This window comes from Equus przewalskii, chromosome 11 (assembly GCF_037783145.1).
Source record: "Equus przewalskii isolate Varuska chromosome 11, EquPr2, whole genome shotgun sequence".
NCBI lineage: Eukaryota > Metazoa > Chordata > Mammalia > Perissodactyla > Equidae > Equus > Equus przewalskii.
This window is the reverse complement of record NC_091841.1, coordinates 8,656,273-8,680,282: the sequence shown is the minus strand read 5'-3', so window position 1 is coordinate 8,680,282 and position 24,010 is coordinate 8,656,273. Positions and strand designations below refer to the sequence as shown.

The following is a 24,010-nucleotide window of genomic DNA, read 5'->3' as shown; positions in this document are numbered from 1 at the left end:
AAGCCTAGTTAAAGAAAAGGCACCTACTGAGGCCAGCCCCATGGCTGAGTGGTTAAGATTCTGTGCGCTCCACTTGGGCGGTCCAGGTTCGCAGGTTCAGCTCCTGGGCGTGGACCTACACCACTCATCAGCCATGCTGTGGAGGCATCCCACATACAAAATAGAGGTAGATTGGCTCAGATGTTAGCTCAGGCCTAATCTTCCTCAAGGAAAAAAAGAGGAAGGTTGACAACAGAAGTTAGTTCAGGGAGAGTCTTCCTCCAAAAAAAAGGCCCTGGTTACTTGAGTAGCCTTCAACCATTTGAGGTAACTAGACCAATCCTGGGTAGTTATCCAAGGTAAAAACAGAAATTGTGCACCACACCTGACTTTGAGAGAGTCCTTTGATTCTTAGAACTGGGCTAAGCAAAGCCAGTTTTGACAAATGGCTTTCCTACATGAAAGCCCTAGCACAACATGCCCTTTGTAAGTCCTCACTGTCCACTGAATGAGGAAAACCCTGGAATACTACAGGGCCAAATGAGCCCCATCAGCAGCCAAGGCTGCAAAGTTTTAGGGATCTGCTAATTCAGACATGCAAAGGGCAAAACGCAGAGGTGAAGACCCTTTGCAAAATCTAAACTCACTCCGGAGAATGGAATTTTATTCAGCAATAAAAAGAAGGAAGCACTGAAATAGGACACCCCAGGGATGAACCTTGAAAACTCTGTGCTAAATGAAAGAAGCCAGTCACAAATACTTCACATTGTATAACTCCATTTATATGAACTATCCAGCAGAGGCAAACCTACATAGACAGAAAGTAGATCAGTGGTGGACTACGGCTCGAGGGGCTGGGAGTTGGGATGTAACAGCTAACTGGTAACAGGAATTTCTTTTAAGGAGGATGAAAATATTCTCTCCTTTGTTCACGACAAACTGACCACCTTTGTTAGCAAAGTTCTTCCGATTACTTGCTACACAGTGACCTTCAAACAACTGAAGCTCCCCTTTCACAGGTTCCCTTTGTACTCCTAAGAAGTACAGGAAGTATTTCTAACAATGCAGGCAAAAGAGGCTGACCTCCTAAACTGGCTGACCCCATCTGCTAGGGACCTAGGGAACTCAGCGAAATTCACTTGAGGGGGAATGTTACTGGAGGGAACCAGGGAAAAAGCCGGCCTGGCTCTAGATCAGGAGATGAAAGAAATAAATTAGGGGCTAGGCCAAGCACTGGATGGTCTTAAAACCCTACCTAGACTAAGGAATCTGTGGTCTGGAATATTTTTACTGAATGCAACACATACCTGGATTTCAAGTTTCTTCCAAGATTTTGTTTTTAAGTTTAGAAGAGCTTGTATCTGGTCAATGTGCCAGTTACGATGGGAAAAAACAAAAAATGAGGACCCACCCCCAACCATCCCTGCCCCTCAGATTCTAAAATCTGAGAAATTAAACATACTCACATGAAGAGACTTAAGACGAACGAGAATAAAAATATGCTATCAATGCAACACACATTACTATAAAATACTTAAAATATTTAATTCCTTATGGAGAGAGAGATGCTAAATGAACATTAGTACTAGAAAGTACAGTCTCTGACCTAGGATGGTTTGACTTTTGATTTTTCGACTTTATGATGGTGCAAAAGCGATACGCATTCAGTAGAAACCCCGCTTCAAATTCTTGCTTTTGATCTTTTCCCGGGCTAGCAATATGCAGTATGATCCTCTCTCAAGATGCCGGGCAGTGTCAGCCAGTCCTAGCTCTCAGCCAGCCACCAATCATGAGGATAAACAACTGATACACTTACAACCATTCTGTTTTTCACTTTCAGTAGAGGATTCAACAAATTACATAAGATATTATACATTTTATTATAAAAGAGGCTTTGTGTTAGATGATTTTGCCCAAGTGTAGGCTAATGTCACACATTTAGGGCAGGCTCGACTAAGCTATGATGTTCCGTAGTTTAGGTGTATTAAATGCATGTTCAATTTACGATATTTTCAACTTACAATGGTTTAACGGGACTGTGTCCCCATCACCAGTCAAGGAATATCTGTAAGCATCGCCTCCCTGATACCTGCTACTAACATTCATTCAAAGAAGGTTCCACAGGATCAGAGATGCGAGATGACAGCAACGCTGTGCGAGAAAACTTATTAGCACTATTTACATACAAAATTAATTCTAAAATCGTAACTTTGGTTGAATAAATTATCTACCTATTTTTAACTACAATTCAACTACTGATTCAAGTATCATCTCCGCTGGTTTGTTTCTCAAATTCTTTCAGTTCACGAAAGAATCTGTCTAAGAGGAACTACTCTTAATTTGTTTTCCAAAGATTCCCTGAATTTGGAGACATAAAGGAAGCATTTTAAGATCCAGGCCACTACATATAAGTAATGTTACAAATAACTTAATCATTTCTTCTGTTCAAGGACTCTGAAAAGAGAGATTTTTCCAACAATCCAGGATAAACTGAATAGACGATAGTTCACTTCATGACACTGTGACCCTCTCTGCTATCTCCCAGTGTTCTCGTTCAAATTTCATCTGTAAATCTTTCAAACACTTCCCTTAATTTATCCAATATCCTTCCTTTGGGACCAAATCTTCTCAATATAAATATTACTTATGAAATGACAATGTCACACACTTGACTTTTACCATGGACTCATATATAGATGACATGGACCGTATGAATTATTAGCCACTATGGTCAATTTTAGATAGTAAAAAAAGAGTTAACATTAGTCTTGGCCTAGGAATTACAAAACTCCCTCTTGATCCATGATTTCCTAAAGCACTGGAGTCTCATGTGACTATTTCAAAAGTCCACAAGCCAGTTTCCCAAACCTGACCACCAAGAATATGGGCAAGTCAATTGTGAAATCATAATCTCGATTATAATCAAGTTGAGCACTTCACTTGTTTTTTCAAAGAATATCAAAAAACAGTCAAAGATTTTTAAAAATAAGCATTATAATGTTAATAGTTCTTTCCCATGCCGGACAGAGCTCTCAGATATCCATTCCTACCTTAGATGTTTTCTCTTTATGTTGCTGTTCCAAAGGGTTCGTTTATTATGTTTTTCTGACTGAGTTGCTTAAATAATTTTGAAGGAATAAAGTGAAGAATATGGAGTAACATTATTTGCGTACCTTACTTGAGCCTAGACTGAAAGCAACCCCTAACCACCCCAAAATTCACTAAAAAGTTTCGTGAAGCGAACATATATTCATAAAACAGCACGATATTTACATCACCCCAGAGAACGACCGCAGCATATCATTCGGTTAAAAAAAAACAAGCTAAAAGAAACGAAAAACAAAAGAAAAGCAACCAAAGAAAGGCAGAAGCGGCAAAGAAGCAGGCACAAAACTCCCCTGCAGGTCATTTTCCCAACTTCTCCAATCTGACCCTTGTCCTCTATTCAGCTCACTCTACGTGGGAAGACTTTTTCCTGTCAAAGGTCCTTTTGCGAAAAGTATTTCTGATTTTAACATGAGAATTCACCGTTCTGCAGGAGCAAATTCTTGCTACTCTTTAGGACGCCAAAACAGTTCAGCGAGGATTAAAAAAAGAAAAAAACGATTTTGTAAATTATAGGAAATAGGCCAAATCCAAGTAAGTGGAGAGAGAAGATTCCAATGAGCAGAAAGACTTCTCAAATTCCAGTCCTCTTCCTCCATCCTCACCCCAAAAGTCCACAGCATGCTTCTGTGCTTAGCACAGGGCAAGCGGAAAATTTTCTTTGAAAAACACTCCTAAGGGGCGAACCAAGGCTGCCTCCGGGCCACGATCCCGGAATGGCTTAAAGGACACAAGCCCCAGCGAGTTCAGGCCAGATTTCTCCTGCATCCGCCCACGGCCCTTTAGCTTCGCGGAGTTGGGCCAGCAACGTATTTAGGATTTAAAAACTCGGCAAGTCTAAGCAAGCCAGAAGATGCGTGAGGGGGCCAAGCGGGTACGCGGGACGCAGGAGCCTGGGAAGGACCCGAAGGGAGCTGGGGAGGGGACGGCCAAGCGCTGGGCCCGCAAGTGGCCAGCGGGGGCCAAGCGGGCCCCGAGCCCGCGAGCCGCCCCGGATCCGACTCACCTGCCCATTCACCGAGCCCCGTGCCGACCCCCGCCTCGTGCCCCAAACCCCAGACCCGAAGGGCCGTGAAGAGCGAGCAGGAGACGCGCAGGGCCAGGTAGGCCACGGTGCCCGCGCCCACCCAGTACAGGAAGCCGGCGGCAGGGAGAGCGCTCTCCATGGCTTTCCACCAGGCCTCCCTTAGCTTCGTGAATGAACAAAACGATGAATGAATCCAGGCGCGGCCGTGACGGTGAGGACGACACTAATACGCGCTGCTCCTACACCGTTCGGGGCCTCACCGCCGCCCACGGCGCCGTATCTGTGCCGCCATTGGTGAGCTAGCTTTCCGTCTGCGCAGAGTGCGTCGGCTATTGGCTGATTCCAGTTTCACCGCCCCGCCCACGGCCCCTCTCGCGCCGCGGGTCGCGTTCCGGTTCTCAAGGCGGCTGATCGTTCACGTGCCAATCAGGCTTCAGCCCCGCCCAAGGCGTCGCCCCGCCCCCAAGATTCCGCCAGAGGGCGGCGCGTCTCACCCCACCAAACCGCCCAGGTCTCCCATTGGCCGCGGCCGTCCTCGCGATCGCGGAAGCCTGCGCTCTGATTGGCCAGTCGGACCCAGCTTGGTGGGAGCTCGGGTTTCGAGAGGGTCTGGGATCAGAGAAGCCGCTAGGAAATGGGAAGATTGCAAATGAGAAGTGTGCGTGGAGCTGTGGTTTTATTGTCACCCCTTTATTAAACACTTCTGTACATATCGCTGTTAAATATACTGTCATTGTTCCCATCAACTTTGCCAGATGAAGGTTTGCAGCCCGTGTTTCTATGTCTTCCCCACCACACGCCTTCGCTCCGGTTGCGCTCGCTTATGGCCAGCCTTGTGAATGCCGGCTCCTCCCGCCACGCTGAGCACTGAACAACATAGTTCCCAGTGTCTTGGAGTTCAAGGTCAATAACTTCATGGAGTCAAGTAACTATAATACACAATGGCATAAGAGCTGTAAGAGGAATGAAAAATATATTATAGGCTCACAGCGTGGTGAACAATAAGTTTGGGGAAGTGAGTCCATGTTTTAACTGGGCCTTAAAGGACAAGAGAGATTTGTCTTTTTTTACTTCTGTTTTCTGTTGGGGCGGTGTGGTGGAGTTGCAAGGGCGCACAAAAGTCTGCAGTCCAAGGAGAGATGTGAGAACTACCTCAGCCAAGTTGGGAAAGGACTTCTCACAAGGTAAGTTTAAGAAATTGTAATGCAATAAATTCCTTCACATTTATTCTCTCACCCTCCCATGAAAAGTTTTTGTTTCCTTTTCTGGCATGGATTTCGGCTCATTTAAGACACCTACAATTTTTTCTTAGCCAGTAGGGGCTGCTAACTCAAGACGAGAGTTTTTTAAAAGGCAGGAGCTTACGGGTAATAATTCTTTTTTTTTTTTTTTTTAAGGATTGGCACCTGGGCTAGCAACTGTTGCCAATCTTTTTTTTTTTTTCCTGCTTTATCTCCCCAACCCCCGCCCCCCCCCCCACACACACACAGTTATATATCTTAGTTGCAGGTCCTTCTAGTTGTGGGATGTGGGACACCGCCTCAACGTGGCCTGACGAGTGGTGCCATGTCCACACCCAGGATCCCAACCCTGGGCCGCCGCAGCGGAGCGCGCGAACTTAACCACTCGGCCACGGAGCCGGCCCCACGGGTAATAATTCTAAGGGTCAACAGTTCAACATATCTTGAAGCTAAAGTCGTAATTTTATAATACTAAGTTTAAAAGCCTCTTCTCTCCTTGCCCAGTCCTCCACTCTTTCTCCACTCTCTTATCAGATTAATTAGGTATAACCCTAAGGCTGTTACTGTTCTTCATATACTATGTAATATAACATTATGTCTATATAGTGGAAGGTGATTACAAAATGGAGTCACACATGTCAAGGGCACCTAAGATGGAGCCGGGATGCCATTAGGGAAGTGGGGCTTATGCACGTCTTTACCCAGGTGGAAGGTAAACTTTTGAACTGTGCTTCACCACTATCATTCTGGTGTAAGTAAGAAATATACTGACTCCCATGGATAAGAACTTTCTGCCTTAGAGATGGCCTTAGCAACCAACCACATATAGTCAAGAAGTAACAGTTGTTGCCAGGATCAGTCACAAATCTTGCGAAACAACCTACATAGGTTTGCCAGAATTTCTCTCTTTTTGCTTTTATAAACTCTTGCCTCTTTTTTCTCCTCAGGGCACTGTGGGGGCCTGGAATTGGCCACCCCAACATATGTCTCTTTGGCATGATTATTTGGCGCTGGTTACTTTGCAGACAGGAAAGCAACTGAAAAGTAGAATTTACTTACCCTTTGTAAGAGACATTTACATTGTAAAGGAACTCTCCATCTGTAAAGATATCTCCCTCTCTACCAAGAAGAAGGGGGGATGATGTTATCTCTAGAAACTCTTAATCAATGGGGAAGGCAAGGACTAAAATCTGTATTTGTTTATTGTGCTTGTCTGGTAACCTCCTGTAACTGACTACCCCTGCCCCCAACATCCTCCTTTGTCTTTAGCTGGATATGATATTTAAGTTGGGGGCTTCAGCCATTTTGGCGAGTTGCTCAGCTTGCCTGACCTCTCCCATGTATACATGTTATAAAGCTTTGTTTAATTTTCTCCAGCTAGTCTGTCTCATGTGAATTTAATTTGTTCTCTGGCCAGACAAACCCAGAGAGGGTAGAGGAAATGTCTTCCTCCCCTACAGCACATTTGAGTTTCTACTCAAATCTGTGTCTCCCAAATTACAATTTTTAAGACCCCCAAATAAACATTTTTGATTCTCTTACAGTGTATGCCTCTTATTCATAGACTATATGTATATCTCTACCTGCCTACTCAGCATCTCCACTCAGATGTAAATAATAAACATCTCAAACATAATATGTTTCAAAGAGAACTCTACACCCACCACACACACATATACCTTTCTTCCTCTCTTCCTATCTCTGTTAAAGCCACCATTATTTACCCCCTACATCAGGCCCCAAAGCTAGGAGTTAACCTTGATTCTTTTCTTTCCATTAGATTCCCACATCCAGTTCTTCAGCAAGTCTTGTTCCCTCTACCTCCATACCTCAGCTCTTGACTGACCACTTCTTCCCACATCTGCTACTACCAACCTCATCCGAATCACAACCATTTCTTGCCTAGAATATGGCAGTGGCCTCCTAACTGGTCTCCCTGAAGCCTGTCTTGGGGTTTGTTCTTCACGAAGCAACTAGAGTGGGTTTTTTTTCCCAAGTAAATTAGCTATCATTTCTTCTGCTCAGACCCTTCAAGGACTTTATATCGCATTAAGAACAAAATCCTCCAAGACTAGCTTGTCTGCCCTGACCTCTCCAGCAGCCTCAGCCACCCTCCCACGTGCTCACTTGATTCCAGCCACATTTCTTACAGGTCCTGGAATAAGTCAGGTTCACTCCGGCCTCAGAGCGGTTCTGCTTCCTGCTCCTCCTCCCCGGAACTCTTACCCTCGATTCCCCAAGGCTCACTCCTTTCTGTTAATCAGCCTCTTGCTCACACGTCCTCCCCTTACAGTGGTTTTCTCTGACCACCCTACATAAATATCCCAGACAGCCTCCTCTCCTTTGCCCTGTCACTACTTACTCTTTTACCCTTATTTGTTTTCCTTGTAACACTTAATGCTTTCGAATTGTTTATTTGGTTTTTGTCCAAGTGCCCAGTAGATTGTAAGTTCATAAGGACAGTGAGCTTTTCTTGTCTACCATTGTGTCTTCACCTAAGATGTGCACCTATGAGTACCTGACACTTAGTAGGTAGGCAATAAACACATACCTGTTGAGTGAATGAATAGACGAAAGGAGTTTAGCAGGAGAGACAGACATTAAGCAAACATCCAACTAAGTATATGATAAAAATTGTAGTAAGTACAAAGAAGAAACAAATAGGGTTTAAGGAAAGAGGATAAAGGGAAAGACCTAATTTAGATGGAGAGAGGAGACTGCCCTGAAAGATCATTCTAAGGAAGCAGAATTTAAGCTAGGATCTAAGGATAAGTAGAAATTAATCTGTCAAAGAGTGGGGTGGGGTAGAGGAGAGAGTAAGAAATACCCATTAACAGGTTTGTTGTGGTTTTGAAGAATCCACATATGTGCCTCTAGCACCCACCATAGTAGGTGACATAAGATTAAACAGGCAATAAAAAATAATCGTTGATTTTTGATTTTTTAAATAAATAAGGATAGGTACCATAGAAATGGACTTTCCATTGTTGTTAGAATTAATATTGAGTATGTTATTTTAACTCAATGAACATTGACAACTGAAACCATTTCATTTTGGTATCCATCCTGTTTTTATAAAGTCTGGGTACTACCCATGCAATTAACAGGAATAATCTTTATTAAAAATGCACACATTTATTCTAGTCACCTCAGCCTCCTTTTAGCAATATTAACTATTCTATTAACTAAAAGAAAAAAACAGTGGTTTCACAGAGTGAAGTGGTATGTGCCAGAGTTAAGCCCTTTGGGATTCAGATGGTTACATACTTTTGGAATTGAACAACAATCCTTTGTCTCTGGATAAAATTTATGACCCACCGAAAACTCTAATGTCCACAAGAACCTATAATGATGGTCTACTCCTATTCAGCAATATTCTGTGCTAAAATTTAACAAATAGACCGGGGTTCCAGAGACTGGCAGAGCCATACTAACCAAACATGAAACCATTAATAGCTCTCCAAAGAAGTAATACTGTAAAACTTTGGTCTTTGATGTCAAGTATGTCTGGGACCACATCCCCATTGTACCTCTTATTAGCTGTATGATCTTGTGTGGGTTTAGCTATTAAGTGTTCAAATTCTACATCTGTAAAATGGGACAATTTTACTTAAGTGTTTAGCAGTGATTGGCAGAGAGATAGTAAGTGTCTGATGAGGTAGGTACTACTCTTACCCCCATTTTACAGATGAGGAAACTGAGGCTTAAAACATTTAAGTAAGTTTCCTGTGGACACAGAGAGAGTAAATGGCTGAATTGAGATTTCAACCAAAAAGGTGTGGTTATGAAATTGTGTCTCAAGAACTAGCTCAGGGAAGGCAGCGTTAAAAAAATGGTTAAGGTGGATGGACAGCTAATCTTCGACAAAGGAGCAGAGGGCCTACAATGGAGAAAAGAAAGTCTCTTCAACAAATGGTGCTGGGAAAACTGGACAGCCACATGCAAAAGATTGAAAATTGACCATTCTTTTTCACCACACACCAAAATAAATTCAAAATGGATCAAAGACCTAAAGATTAGGCCTGAGACAATAAGTCTTCTGGAAGAGAATATAGGCAGTACACTCTTTGACATCAGTTTCAAAAGAATCTTTTCGGACACTATAACTCCTCAGTTGAGGGAAACAATAGAAAGAATAAACAAATGGGACTTCATCAGACTAAAGAGCTTCTTCAAGGCAAGGGAAAACAGGATTGAAACAAAAAAACAGCTCACTAATTGGGAAAAAATATTTACAAGCCACTTATCCGACAAAGGGTTAATCTCCATAATATATAAAGAACTCACACTGCTTAACAACAAAAAAATAAACAACCTGATCAAAAAATGGGCAGAGGACATGAACAGACATTTCTCAAAAGAAGATATGAATATGGCCAATAGACACATGAAAAGATGTTCATCATCGCTAATCATCAGGGAAATGCAAATCAAAACTACACTAAGATATCACCTTACCCCCGTTAGATTGGCAAAAACATCCAAAACCAAAAGCAACAAATGTTGGAGAGGTTGTGGAGAAAAAGGAACCCTCATACACTGTTGGTGGGAATGCAAACTGGTACAGCCACTATGGAAAACAGTATGGAGATTTCTCAAAAAATTAAAAATAGAAATACCCTATGACCCAGCCATCCCAGTACTGGGTATCTATCCTAAGAACCTGAAATCAGAAATCCCAAGACTCCCTTGCACCCCTATGTTCATCGCAGCATTATTTACAATAGCCAAGACGTGGAACCAACCTACATGCCCAGAAACTGATGATTGGATAAAGAAAATATGGTATATATACACAATGGAATACTACTCAGCCATAAAAAAAGACAAAATTGGCCCATTCACAGCAACGTGGATGGACCTCGAGGCTATTATGTTAAGCGAAATAAGCCAGTCAGAGAAAGACGAACTCTATATGACTCCACTCATAGGTGGAAGTTAGTATATTGATAAGGAGATCTGATCGGTGGTTACCAGGGAAAAGGGGGGGTGGGGGGAGGGCACAAAGGGGGAAGAGGTGTACCCACAATATGACTAACAATAATGTACAACTGAAATCTCACAAGGTTGTAATCTATCATAACATTAATAAAAAAATAAAAATAAAAAAAATACATTCCTTATAAAAAAAAAAAATAGTTAAGGTGGGGCTGGCCCCATGGCCAAGTGGTTAGGTTCGCGTGCTCCGCTGCAGGCGGCCCAGTGTTTCGTTGGTTCGAATCCTGGGCGCGGACATGGCACTGCTCATCAAACCACACTGAGGCGGCGTCCCACATGCCACAACTAGAAAGACCCACAACGAAGAATATACAACTATGTACCGGGGGGCTTTGGGGAGAAAAAGGAAAAAAATAAAATCTTTAAAAAAAAAAAGGTTAAGGGAGGAGAGTAGAAGAGTCTCTAGAAATATTTGATTATTTCACAAATAACATATTCAGACACAACCACATTGGATTTCAGTCTCATTTATTTAAAAGACTTAAATTTCAGAATAGTCTTTAATATGGAAAAAATGTGAATCAACAATATTGTGTCATATTAGTATACAAATGTTCCCATTTAATTTTAAATTCATTTTCAGTATTTTTGTAAATTAAGTTTCAGATCAGATATTCATGAGGAAATCAGCAAGTAGTTCAATATAATGAAAGAAAATTCCATAATTAAGGGATTTCATAAAGCTGGAGATTTTTAAGAATACCATTACAACAGCGCTGAATCCTTCATTTGGCTGTATAATAAAACTTACATATTTTTAACAGTTCTGTCTTCTTCTGTCTCATCTTCTTTTCAACGTAGCTCAAAACATTGCACTTAATCTCTCCTTCAAGTTCAGTTGAGAAGGTGTTTAATTCTGGGTAAAAAAAATAAATAAGTAGTGGCATGATGAACAAACCAATTTAAAAGAAACTGAAATCTTTGGCGTTAAAAACTGACAGTTTTCCAAAAAGTTAATATTTCATTTCTTTAATAAGCAATATTGCCATGAGACATGAACAATAACATTTATTATGCTTGGATATTGCATTCTCATTTTCAAAGCGCCTTCACATACATTATCCCATTCAAACATCACAATAGCACCCCTATTTTTCCGAGGGGGAAACCAACTCTGCAAGATGAACTCTGCAAGATGAACGAACGTCTAAGAATCACTGTGGTGCTGTAGGCCTGATTCTGGAACCAAGGGGTCTGCACTAAAAACCCAGGGCCCTTTCTACTCTGCCACCTACTTTATAAGAGAACTTAAGCTCACATATCACGGAAAATTCTGTGAACATATAAAACTAAAACCAGTCGTTTTGAAACAAGTGTTAAAAATATAGTTTTAATATTTTATTTTTTAGTTTCAGAAGAAGTATGTAAAATGAAAAAGCATCTGTTCCCAGTAATCACAGCTGGCAATTTGCAGTGCATTCTTCCATTTCTTTTTCTACGTATAAAGCTATACGATATATACGACATACACACACTTTTTTTTAAAGTAAAAACTGTAATCATACAAACATAATCCAATAACTTTCTTTCTCCACTCAATATACCATTAAAAATACCATAGTGAGATCTATGTGACTTGTCAATATTGCACGTTAACTGGAGTTTTTTTATTGTACCAGCACATCTATTAACCATTCCAACAACCTTACCCAAAATACTGTTTCACTTAAAAAAAAAATTAGTGCCACGGTGAACAAATCAGTTCAAAACTGAGCAAAAGAGAAATCACACTTCCAGCTAAAATGACAAAACTTTAGGATGGTTATGCAAGTAAATTAAGGTGAATAACATGCGGGAATTTCAGGGGAAGCTTTTCTTCACCTGAAAGCTTCCTTTAGCAATGGACTCAGGATTTTATATCTTTACTTATATTTTTTTCCCCAGAATTTCCAGCTACTTCAATTTCTATGACCTTTGCTTAGTTCTTTTCTGTCTTCCCTTTTTATATTTGTAAATACATTTGACACATACAAAAGATTGCAAGAAATTCATGTTAGTTACAAATCATAATCTAATGAAAAACTATGAACTCACGACCCAGCTCAAGAACCAAAAAACCAAGAGTCTACCCTATCCTGTCCTCCGGAAGTGAGGGCAGTGCTAAATGTTGTGTCACTCTACTACTTTTAGATATAAATATTCAAAGTCTCTCTCTCTCTCTATATATATATATACTAATATATACACACATATAAATACTTCATCACAAATTTATATAAAATAATATATTGTTTAGTTTGCTTATTTTTGAGATCTATTAAGAACCGTAATATAGTGGATGCTGGGATATGCAACCCAGGTGCCCCCGCCAGGACCAGGACATTCACTTAAGGAGAGTGCTAGTTGCTGAGGGCTCATGGCCGTACCCCTCTATGGAAATTGTCCTTGGCCAAAGGGAGCTGCTTTGCCCCCTCCCCATGGACAGCCTGCATCCAATGCCTGGTTAATACAGGAATACAAAAGCCTGGCCACTTATCTCAATTTTGGACATCTCTGAAAGGCCATCCCAGCTTCAGAACTCCCTGTGGGATTGGTTGAGGCTTCCATTTCTACTGTATCGCAACTCAACTTCTGCCCCAGCTTAATCCTGCTTCCCTCACTCCCTTACTGAGTTCCCCAGAGCACCCCATAAATAAGTCCCCTGCAAGCAAATCTCAATTCCAGAGTCTGTTTCCTGGGAAGCCTGACTGTTGCGGTTGAACTGCGTCCCCTCAAAAGATATATTGAAGTCCTAACCCCCAGCACCTGTGAATGTGGCCTTATTTGGAAATAGGGCCTTTGCAGATGTGATCAAGACGAGGTCACACTAGATAAGGGTGGGCCTTAAAGCCAATGACTGTGTCCTAACAAGGGGAGGGAGATTTGGAGTCACACAGAGAGATAGAGGAAAGAAGGCCATGTGAGGGGGAGAATGTAGTCATGTTGCCACAAGCCAAAGAATGCTAAGGATTGCCGACAAGACAACCACCAGAAGCTAGGAGGAGGCGAGGAAGGTTCTCCCCTAGAGCCTTTAGAGGGAGCATGGCCCTGCCAACGTGTTTCTGCCAACACCTTGATTTTGGCCTTGTAGCCTCCATAACTGTGAGAGAATAAATTTCTGTTCTTTAAAGCCACCCAGTTTTTATCAACCTGTTACAGCAACCCTAAGGAAACGCATGCAAGGACCTAGGCCCTAGACGCGGAGCTGACTGAACTTGCTCCTGTAGCTGTGTTTCTCCATTTCTTTCTTCTTCAATATCAATGGCAATACCTCATCAGAGACGTATGAATAATCTACAAAAAAAACTTTATTCTTTTTAAGCGATTATGCCTCTGTTTTGGGGTATAGTCTTATTGCTTATGTTCCTTTATTTCAAATGTTTGAGAAAAACTCCTATATAAATTTTAAAATTTATTATATATCTATCTTTATACATGTGTGTGTGTGCTAGGCAGAGTAATGACTTCCCCCCACCACCAAGATAGCCACATCCTAACCGCTGGAACCTGTGAATGATATTATACATGACAACATATTGTGATGATCGGATTAAGTTAAGGACCTCGAGATGGGAAGATTCTCCGGCTGTGCCTAATCTAATCACGGGGGTCCTTAACATTGGAGAATCTTTCCCAGCCCTTGTCAGAAAGAGAGCTGTGACTGAGGAAGAATGGCCAGGAGATGCAATGTTGCTGGCTTTGAAGATGGAGGAGGGGTCCATGAGCCTGGGGGGCAGCGTCTAGAAGTTGAAAAAGGCAAGGAAACAAATTCTTCCCCAGAACCTCTGCAAGGAACACTTTGATTTTGGTCCAGGGAGTCCCATGTTACAATTCTAACCTGTAGAACTGTCAGATCTTAAGTGTATGTTGCTTTAAGCCACTAATTTGTGGTAATTTGTTATAGCAACAATAGAAAACTAGTACTCTGTGTGTGTGTATCCTAAGCGAGCATACCCGGCTCTGGCCCCTGCCCTCCTGTCTTGTCCACTACACTCAAGCCATAAAGGCCTTCTCTATAGTCTGCAAAAGCACCAAAGTCCATCCTACACCAACCACGCTTTAAGCACCGTAAAGGTCTGATTGTCTTATTCACCAAGGTACCCCTGATAAATAGTATTAGGCTCTCAATAAATATGCATTAAACAAATCAATGGATTATGCTTGGAGGAGGAAAAGGGTAAAAGTTAGTGGCAGGGAGCAATAACTTCCAGCTGCAAAACAAAATGTCACAATTTAAAAACTATATCGCTTATCTGTTGATTCTACTTTTCTCCTAAGTTATAACTCACGGATTTTTCCTTTACGGAACCAAGAATTGAAATTGTATGACAATGGAAAGAAGCCACCCTTGACTGTCTCACCTAGCCCAAATCAGTTTGTTTACTATCTGCAGGGGGAAAAGCAAGCTGTTAATAGCAAACGATCAGGTGGTTACTCTTTGTCCTGTCATTCAGGCTCAGCTAGCAGGTCTCCCGGCTTCATTGTCACCTCTTAATCAAGAGTGATTGGGTCTTAGGAATAGTACCTCAGGATACCCAGTTTACAGGGGACGCTGAGAAGACAGAATACTGGTTACGCCTCCGTGAAATAGATACCGTTCCCGTTTGTGAACTAGGTTCGCATTATCTATAGAGGGGATCTAAACATATTTTCCTGTCGCTAGCCCCCTTCTATTTTTCTTTATTTTGCATTATGAGAATTTAAATAAGCAACCTCAAAATCTTCTTTGAAACAAGGTAGCGGATGGAGAAATAAATAGCCTCCCTTTCCTAGCACGCAGACATTGGGGGAACTGAGGGAAGAGCAGGCCTAAGGACAGTTAGGCTAAAGCTCAGGGAGGAAGGAGTAGCAGGAGCGGAGGGCCAGGGAAATAGAGGAAGAGAGTGAGCGAGGAAAGAGAAGAAAGTGAGGGAAGCGAGGCCTCAGGTGGCTGCTGGCTGCACACAACCAGACAACCTTCTTGGTATACAGTTGACCACATTTATTTCTCACTCCCACATGCATGGCTCAACAAGCGTTGGGCCAGTATTGGCTGGCATCAGCTGGGCTCTGCTCCAGGCCATGAGCTGAACTTAGGTCTGCTCTGTTTCTCAATCATCTGGGATCACCCAGGTCAGAAAATAACTCTAGCCAACTCATTATCATCTATATTGCAAAATATTTCATCAACAGAATCTTCTTTTTCAGTAGTGTACAGAGAAGAACAAGCCCTCACTTGTGTGACCTTGGGCAATTCTGGTATTTAGTTAGTTCACACGTAAAACGAATGCCTACCTGTCAGAGAAGATAGAGATGACAGATCAGAACCATGAGGGACCCACTGGATTTACACCCCACTGGTGCAGGATGGATTATTTGCTTCACCTTATCTTTGTCAATAGTGGCTATTATCATTGAACTTTTCGCTTTGCCAATTCTACAGGTGAAAAGAAATATCTCATTTCCGACACCGCCCAGCAATTAAATTAACTCAATTCTCTCTACCTGGAGATAGCATCAGATGCCACAGGCTTAGTCCCATGAGATTGCCACCACTTCACATACCAATTGCAAGTCCAGGGTGTCACCTGTGCTTCTGACCTACTGGCTATAAATTGGAGGTTCCCACGACTTCCTCCTCCGATTCTGTTAATTTGTTAGAGTGGCTCACAGAACTCAGGAAAACAGTTTACTTACTAGATTACCAGTTTATTATGAAGGGTTATAGGTCAGGAACAGCCACATGGAAGAGATACATACAGCAAAGTATGTGGGGAGGGACATGGAGCCTCCACGGCCTCTCTAAGAGCACCACCCTCCCAGCACATCTGCCAGCAATCTGGAAGACTCTGGGACCCCCATACGATTGGAGGGTTCATTACACAGGCATGATTTGATTAAATCATTGGCCACTGGCAGTTGATCCAACCTCCAACCCCTCTCCCCTCTGCAAGGTTGAGGGAGGGGTGGGACTGAAAGTTCAAACTTTCTAATCATGGTTGGTTCCCCTGGCAACCAGCCCCATCCTTAGGAACTTTCCCAAAGTCACCTCCTTAACAAACTCAGGTGTGATTGAAAGGGGCTTGTTATGAACGACAGGACAATCCTTTTACCTTTATGGCTAATTACAAAAGAGCAAATATTATAACAAATGATGCTCCCATTGCTCTTTTCACTTAGGAAACGCCAAAGGTTTGGGGAGCTGTGAGCCACGAACAGTGGATGAAGGCCAGATATATGTTTCTCATTATAAATCACAGTATCACACATTGTTTTAATTTGCATTTTTCGAGGCTGAAGTTTTCTTCATCTACTTCTTCTCCCATTTGCATATTTTCTTTCGCATACTGCCTGTTTATGTCTTTTGCTTGTTGGTATGTTTCTCTTTATCCTAGTGATTTGCAAAAGGTTATTAGTATAAAGTTATTAACCCTTTACAAAAGGGATTTACCTTTTCATTATGGATAATTTCAAACACACTGAAAGGTAGACAGAATAATATAATGAACTCTCACATATAATGAACTTCCATAACTATAAATTCACCTCCACTCTTGGTTAATCTATACCATTATCCACCTCCCCCCTCCTGAATTGTTTTGAAGCAAATCCCAAAAAACATGATTTCATCTATAAATATTTCAGCATGTATCTCTAAAATTATAATGGCTGTTTTAAAAACGAATAACATTATCCCACCTAAAAAAAATAGTTCCTTTATAACATCAAATATTCCGAAATTTTTAATTGCCTTATTAATGTCTCCTTTTTGAATGGTCTGTTTGCAATTGTTGATATGGCTAATGTGCTTTCATTTGAAGCATCTCCAAATCGAGCATTCCTGGAAATCACACAGCACATCCCTTTTCTCTCCTGCAAAGTTTCAAGCATACTACATGGAAGATTCATCAAGTTGAGAACATTTTCATGAACAGGAAAAGCAAGCAAGAAAGTAGGAGTACGTGAAAAAAAATGTGTACTTTGATTTCGTCAGCTGCAAAAAATGGATAGCTAGCTAACAATACAAAGAACTACTGGAAGGGAGTTGCTGAAAACAGATGTAAACTCAGTAACTAGATTCGCCACAAAGAAAGAAATCATCGGAAACTCGTACAAAGCAAGTCTACTTAGGAAACAACATTCCACTTTCTGAATTCCGCAGGGGCGAAAAGGAAAAGATAAAGAATATGTGAATATCCTAAAGGTGAAACAGCTTCCTTCTTGGAGCATGAAGCAAGTGGTCTTGATTTAAAGTTAAACAGAAAAAAGTGCCCATGGTTGCAGCACACTCGTATTATTTGAAATTAAGAGGGAAAGAAAAAACACGGGTGCAGATGACAATAGCTCTTTGACACCAATCACTTGGGAACAAAACTGTGAAACTCTAGTTTTAGTTAGGGAGAAACGACCTTTACAAAGGGCATGAGTAGTTCTAGTTTTCTATTCCCAACCCATACGCTGTCTCTCAGACATTTCTCCTTCAGAATTTTCTTATTTATAACTATATTCTGCAGCTTATTATATGTGTATGTGTGTGTGTTTAATGAGGATACGAATGAACATTCTTTCTGTGAGTTTCTTAACATGGGTCTCTTTTTGATCTGGATTTGTAGAGAGATCTAAAGGCCTAATTTTAATATTTTCGCAAGTTCCTCATAAATAAGCTGCTCCCTCATCATTTCGTGAATGAGATATTTTAATTATTTAAATGGGAACGTTAAAAATACTTGCTTTCCAAAACCGAGATGATTTCTTACTGTACAAAATGTTCAATAAACTGGGTTTAACATAAAAGACCCTGTTTATAGAAATCCAATTAATTTCAGATATATAGAGAAAACAACAAAAAACAATGTGTGGACAAAATTATAATTTTTGAGTACAGGTTTCCAACTATATTGAAAATACATGGTTCAAAATGTTTGAATGCTACAATGAACAATATTTTCCTACTTTGCTTTCAAAAAGTTAACTGATGCTGAAAAATATATCCAATTATTTTAATAGTTCTTTTTCCTGTTCAGATACTTCCTTGCTGTTTTGTTGTTGTTTTTAGGGCCATCAAGATGATTCTGGGTCTGGCAAAGTTGAAGATCTGTGAGTTAATCCATTCTCTCCTTTAATCATGAAATGAAAATTTCAAGACACCAAGGTAGAGACTAATCAAAGAATTTCACAGGTTCTTTATTTCCTACTGATTGTAGGTTCAAATACTATTCAGATGACCTGTGTGAGACCTTCCCTGCCTCAAGGTGGAAATTTTCAGTAGTCCTAATGGTCCTGAACTCCTGCTCTGGGGCTGCTCAACCAGTAGATGGGAAATTTTTAACTTGCAGACTATAGATGTGATGACATATTCTGACCCTTTCCATACCCCAGAAAATGGACCGCAGATCCATGTTTAATTACAGCTTTGCCCTTGTTAAAATCTCATTTCAACTATCTTCTGATTTGAGATACAAACGGATAAGTATCCTCAATCTAATTTAGGGAGATTTTTTTTTAACAAGTCCAAGCTAAGGGCATCAGCTTGGGGATTTGCAAATGTTAGTCAACATCCTTCAGAGTGCGTATAATCCCTGTTTTATAGTAAAGAAAAGAAATGGTGAACTTGGTCTATCTTGCTGCTAAGGAACATTGGTCTAAATTTTTAATCTCTTCCATTTCCAACAGAAGAAGAAAATACAAACGGAGGTAGCAGATTTTCACATCCCACTTGCATAATATCACAAAAATCCCACTCACCCTCATTTATGAATCACACAGTCAACAATTTTTTATTCTACTAACTGCCAGGCTCAAAATGAAAACAAAAGCAAAAGCGAGAGTGCATACTATATTGCAATCTGCCTTTTCACTTAAAATAGCAAATCATATTTTTCCAAGTCATATTTTCTATATATTTTAGTGGCTTGACTGATTCCATATATGAATATATCATAGATAGATCTAAACTGTATTCTATTCGTGGGCATTTAGGTTGCTTCAGGTATTTCACTGTTATAAACAGAGCTGAAATGAACACTCTAGTCTGTTTTATACACATCTCTGATTATTTCTTTACATTAAATTCTTAGAAATGCAATTACTGAGTTAAAAGATGACTGCTTTTTTTCCTCAGTCCACTTTATTGAGGGATAATTAAAATACACTTCACAAGTTTTCAGTGTGTAATGACTTTTGATAAATATCTACAGTTGCATAACCACCACAGTCAAGATACACAACACTTCCATCATCTTCAAGAGTTTCCTTGTGCTTCTTCATAGTCAATCCCCTCCCTGACCCGTCACCCATCATAACCACTGATTCTGCTGGCTATCACTTTAGGTTTGCCTTTTCTAGAAATGCATATATATGGAATCATACCATACGTAGCATTTTGTGTCTGGCTTCTCCCTTAGCATACGCCTCAGAGATGAATCCATGGTGTGTGTATTGCTAGCCTGTCCCTTTGTATTGCTGAGTAGTATTCCATTTGGTTATCCATTCTTTGGTTGATGAACATTTGCATTATTTCCAATTTTTTACTATTATGAATAAAGCAGCCAGGAACACTCACATACGTATTTGTGTGAACAGATGCTTTTATTTCCCTTGAGTAAATGATACCGAGGAGGGGAGTTACAGATGACATGGTAAGTGTTTAATTTTATAAGAAATCGATAAATTGTTTTCCAAAAGGGGCTCCATATCTTTGCCACCACTTGGTAGTGTCAGCCTTTTTTTTCTCCTGTTTTTTCCTCCCCAAATCCCCCCAGCACATCAGCCTTTTTTATTTAGCGGGTATGTAGTGGTATTTCAGTGTGGCTCTAATTAGCATTTCCCTGATGAGTAAAGATAATGAGCATCTTTTCATGTGCTTAGTGGGCAGTTGTTTCTTATTTTGCGAAGTCTGTTTTGTGTGTCTGTTAAAGTCTTGTAGAGGATTTGACGGATTGAGAAGTTGATCAAAGAAAAAGATATGAACACAAGAAGCAGTAACACACCAGCTTTACTGGGCGACACTTGGACAGGGTTGCATGTGTCTTCAGGGCTGCATGAAGTCCCTCACGGCGGGAGACTGTCTAGAGGTATGGTGAAGGGGTCTCCATCCAGACGGGGAGGAGGGCAAGGGAACTCGTGGAGGAGAGGGGAATCAGACAGGGGGCTTACACATCTAGACCATGTGCTCCAGCAGCCGGGCATGGAGTCTCCGTGTGTCGGAGAGCTCTGAAGAGCAGCAGTAAAGGCGTGGGGCCTTTACGGCCTAGGACTTATTTTATCTATTGCCAGTAGTTGACGGGTAGGTTTCTCGGGGTATGCAAAGCAGGCAGATTCTAAATGGCTAAAAATCCCCTTGTTTGGGCTACTTTTAAAATAACGGGATGTGTAAAAATTTGAGTTTGGCACTGGTGGCCTTTTGAGCTAAAAGGTCCCAGCCTGCAGGGAAGAAATAAACAAACCTGGAGCCAACACACAGAGGCCATCTTTGGCTCATTTATATAAAAAGCTTCTGCTCATTCTTCTAATTAGGTTATCTGTCTTCTTACTGGTGAGTTCTTAAAGTTCTTTATACATCCTGAAGAGGAATCCTTCATCAGATGAAAAAATATTTTTTCCCCAGTCAATGGCTGGCCTTTTCATTTTCTTAGTAATGTATTTGGAGGAGGAAGTCTTTAATTTTGATGAAATCCAATGTATTGGAGTTTTTTCTTTTATGTTTCCTAGGGTTTTTTTTTTTTTTTTTGAGGAAGATTAGCCCTGAGCTAACATCTGCCACCAATCCTCCTCTTTTTGCTGAGACTGGCCCTGAGCTAACACCTGTACCCATCTTCCTCTATTTTATATGTGGGATGCCTGCCACACCATGGCTTGATAAGTGGCGCTTAGGTCCACACCCAGGATCCCAACCAGTGAACTCCAGGCCGCTGAAGCAGGAATGTGTGAACTTGACTGCCGCACCACGAGGCTGGCCCCCCTACTTTTTGTGTCTTATCTAAGAAATCTTTGCATTACTGAAGATCACAAAGATTTCTAGAGGCTTTGTATTTCTATATAAACTTTAGCCTGTTGAATTCTATTTTTAGCAAAAAGCCCGCTGGTATTTTGATTGGGATTTCTTTGGATTCATAGATCCATTTGAGAAGAGGTGAAATCTTAATATTGAGCCTTCCAATGCATGAATCTGGTGTCTCTCTCATTATTTAGGTATTCTTTAGTTTCTCTCAGCAGTATTTTGTAGTTTTAGTGTACAGGTCCCGTACATACTTTTAAAAATATATCCCTAAGTATTTCATGTTTAGAGGTGCTATTTAAATGGTTTTGTATTCTTAATTTCAACTTACAAATGTTTGTTGCTATGACATGAGCATTTTAAAGGCTCTTGGTAAATACTGTCCTTTATGAAGGTCACAGCAATTTACATATCCAACAAACATGAGAATGCCTGTTTGACCACACTTGTAAGTACTGATTTCATTCCAATATTTTTTTCCAAGTATGCTGATCTAAAAAATAGTTCTATCCTTTCAATTTGCTTTCTTCGATTATTGGAGAATTCTAATTTTCCCTTCTTGGGGGAGGGAGTATTGTTGGACCTCATGCACAGAAAGTTTGATCACACCATCATCATTAGCCTTTCAGATTAGTTTCTTTTACCTCATTCCCCACTCCTATTCTCTCCTTCTCCCTCTGTGGGCAAATTTTTTCTTGTCCTTAGGAAACCATGCCAACGTGTCTGACATGTTTTTGAATATTTTCTTGCAAGACATTTTTGTGTCCATGTGTTTTAAATTTACACAAATGGTATTGTTAAACAGATCCCATTGTTTCTTACTTTTGCTTAACACTGTATTTTTAAGATATATGTGGGGGATATATGGAGTCCTTTGCTTCTATCTAATGCATAGCATTATATGTGTGCCTCCACCATACTTTACCTGTCCCCCTGGTGATTAAAAACCCCAGGTTGGCTCTGAGCTTCTGCCACCAAAAGCAATGATCAACATCCTCATATTTGTTCCTTTAGATACCTGTGTAAGACTTTGTGAGGACGTATACTTAGAAACAATTTATTATCTCTATTCATTTAACTAAATCCTGCCGTACTGCTCTCCAGAACGCTTCCACCACTTTACCCTCTCGGCACCAGTGTCTGAGCGCACTATCCCCACACCCCCATCAACACTTGACATTATCCATCTTTCTAACTGTTGTCAGACTACTGGGTATAAAGAGAGATTTCACTGTGCCTTTAATCGGAACCTCTCTGATTACTAACGAGTTTGAGCATCTCTTTCTGTTGTTAGCCTGTTCGGAACCTTCCTGCCTTTTTCTACTGGGCTCTTGTTTTTGCGGATGATGTGGGCATTCTTTGTTGTATTGTAGATACGAGTCCTTGTCAGATTTCGACATGCAAATATCTTCTCCTATACTACCATCTATTATAAATTAAATGTTTTCTCAGTATTTTTTTCCAGTTATCTATTGATACATAACAAAGCACCCCAAATCTCTGAAGCTTAAAACAAACCATTTTATTTTGCTCATGATTTTATGAGTCAGAAATCGGGAAGGGCTCCACTGAGCAGTTCCTCGGATTTTCATAGCAACAGTCAGGGTAGCTGGGGCTGAGGACCCATTTCCAAAACGGCTTCTTCACTTACAGGTCTGGTTTCTTGGTGCTCCTTGGCTGCTACACGTCATGTCTTATCCTCCAGGGCCTCTCGGAGGGCTTCTTATAACATAGTGATTTCCGGGGCATTGTGTGTTTTACAACAGTGGCCGGCTTCCAAGAGGCAGGAAGCAGGAGTTGTCAGGCAAGGTAAGAGCAACACCGGCGACTGGCACAGCATCACTTCAACCATGTTTTCTCGGTCTGAGCAGTCAAAGAACCCACACAGACTCAAGGAAGTGGAGAGTTGCCACCTTTTGATGACAGAATGACACCGCACTGCAGAAGCGCATGTGAGCTGGGAGACCCTGCTGTGGCCAGCTTTGAAAACCACAATCTGCCACATTATTCACTGACATTTATATTTTTTTCTTCTGTGAATTGTCAATCATGGCTTAGCCCTTCAATCCTCTCCTACTGATTTATAAAAACTCTTTAGATTGCATATCTCCAACCTTTTGCATTTATGAAAATTGTTTTTTCCAAGTTTTCCTCCTCAGGTAGACTATATAAGTCAGTTTCATTTACTTTACTATTAGTTTCCTTTTTAAAATCTTTTGTTAGGAAGAAAAAATTACTTAAATCTATGTATCTCAAAAAAATTATGTAAGATTTTATCAAGGAACAAGCCATTTCACAAATATCTTAAACTTAACCCCAGTATATGATAAAACCAAATTCTATAATAAAAAAAATAACAAATGGTACAAAAGTTTAAAATCACTGATGTCTTCATCTTAATTCTCCAATACAATGGGCCTTTTTTCCCCTCATAAACTGTACATAGTGTATACCTCCGGTTAATACTAAAATAAAAAGGAACGAATTGGCCACTCTTCTAATATAACTTCCTTGAAAATATGGTTCCCATTCCTTTGAAAAAACTTTAAAAACAATTTAAAATCCAGAAATGTATTTATTTCAGAGTTAAGAAAACAAACTATGAAGGCCAGTTTAAAAGTAATTTCTTAGGTTAGTAAACATACAGACAACTGCTTTCTTCTATTCTTTCACATGAATTCAAGGATTTCTTCTTATATTGTCTTT

At 40.6% G+C, this 24,010-nt stretch overlaps 1 protein-coding gene and 1 long non-coding RNA gene across 6 annotated transcripts in view; one reads left to right on the top strand and one right to left on the bottom strand.

Annotated features, from left to right (window-relative positions):
• HSD17B12 (hydroxysteroid 17-beta dehydrogenase 12) overlaps positions 1–24,010 on the bottom strand; it is a 270,866-nt gene that overhangs the window by 153,402 nt on the left and 93,454 nt on the right. For 3 of the 4 annotated variants that reach the window (XM_070564861.1, XM_070564862.1, XM_070564860.1), the window contains one exon: positions 11,102–11,206. In XM_070564861.1, the coding sequence (XP_070420962.1) occupies positions 11,102–11,135 (34 nt within the window). In that variant the 5' untranslated portion in view covers positions 11,136–11,206. Of the gene's footprint in view, positions 1–4,090; positions 4,576–11,101; positions 11,207–24,010 lie in introns of those variants that run through there. The other variant, XM_070564859.1, reaches the window with a different exon arrangement.
• LOC139074459 (uncharacterized) lies at positions 4,657–6,895 on the top strand. 2 transcript variants are annotated; one of them, XR_011524083.1, is made up of 3 exons: positions 4,684–5,295; positions 5,615–5,761; positions 6,300–6,895. It is a non-coding gene; the product is annotated as an uncharacterized lncRNA (long non-coding RNA). The 2 variants fall into 2 exon arrangements; XR_011524084.1 differs by lacking the exon at positions 5,615–5,761 and having other exon boundaries at positions 4,657–5,295.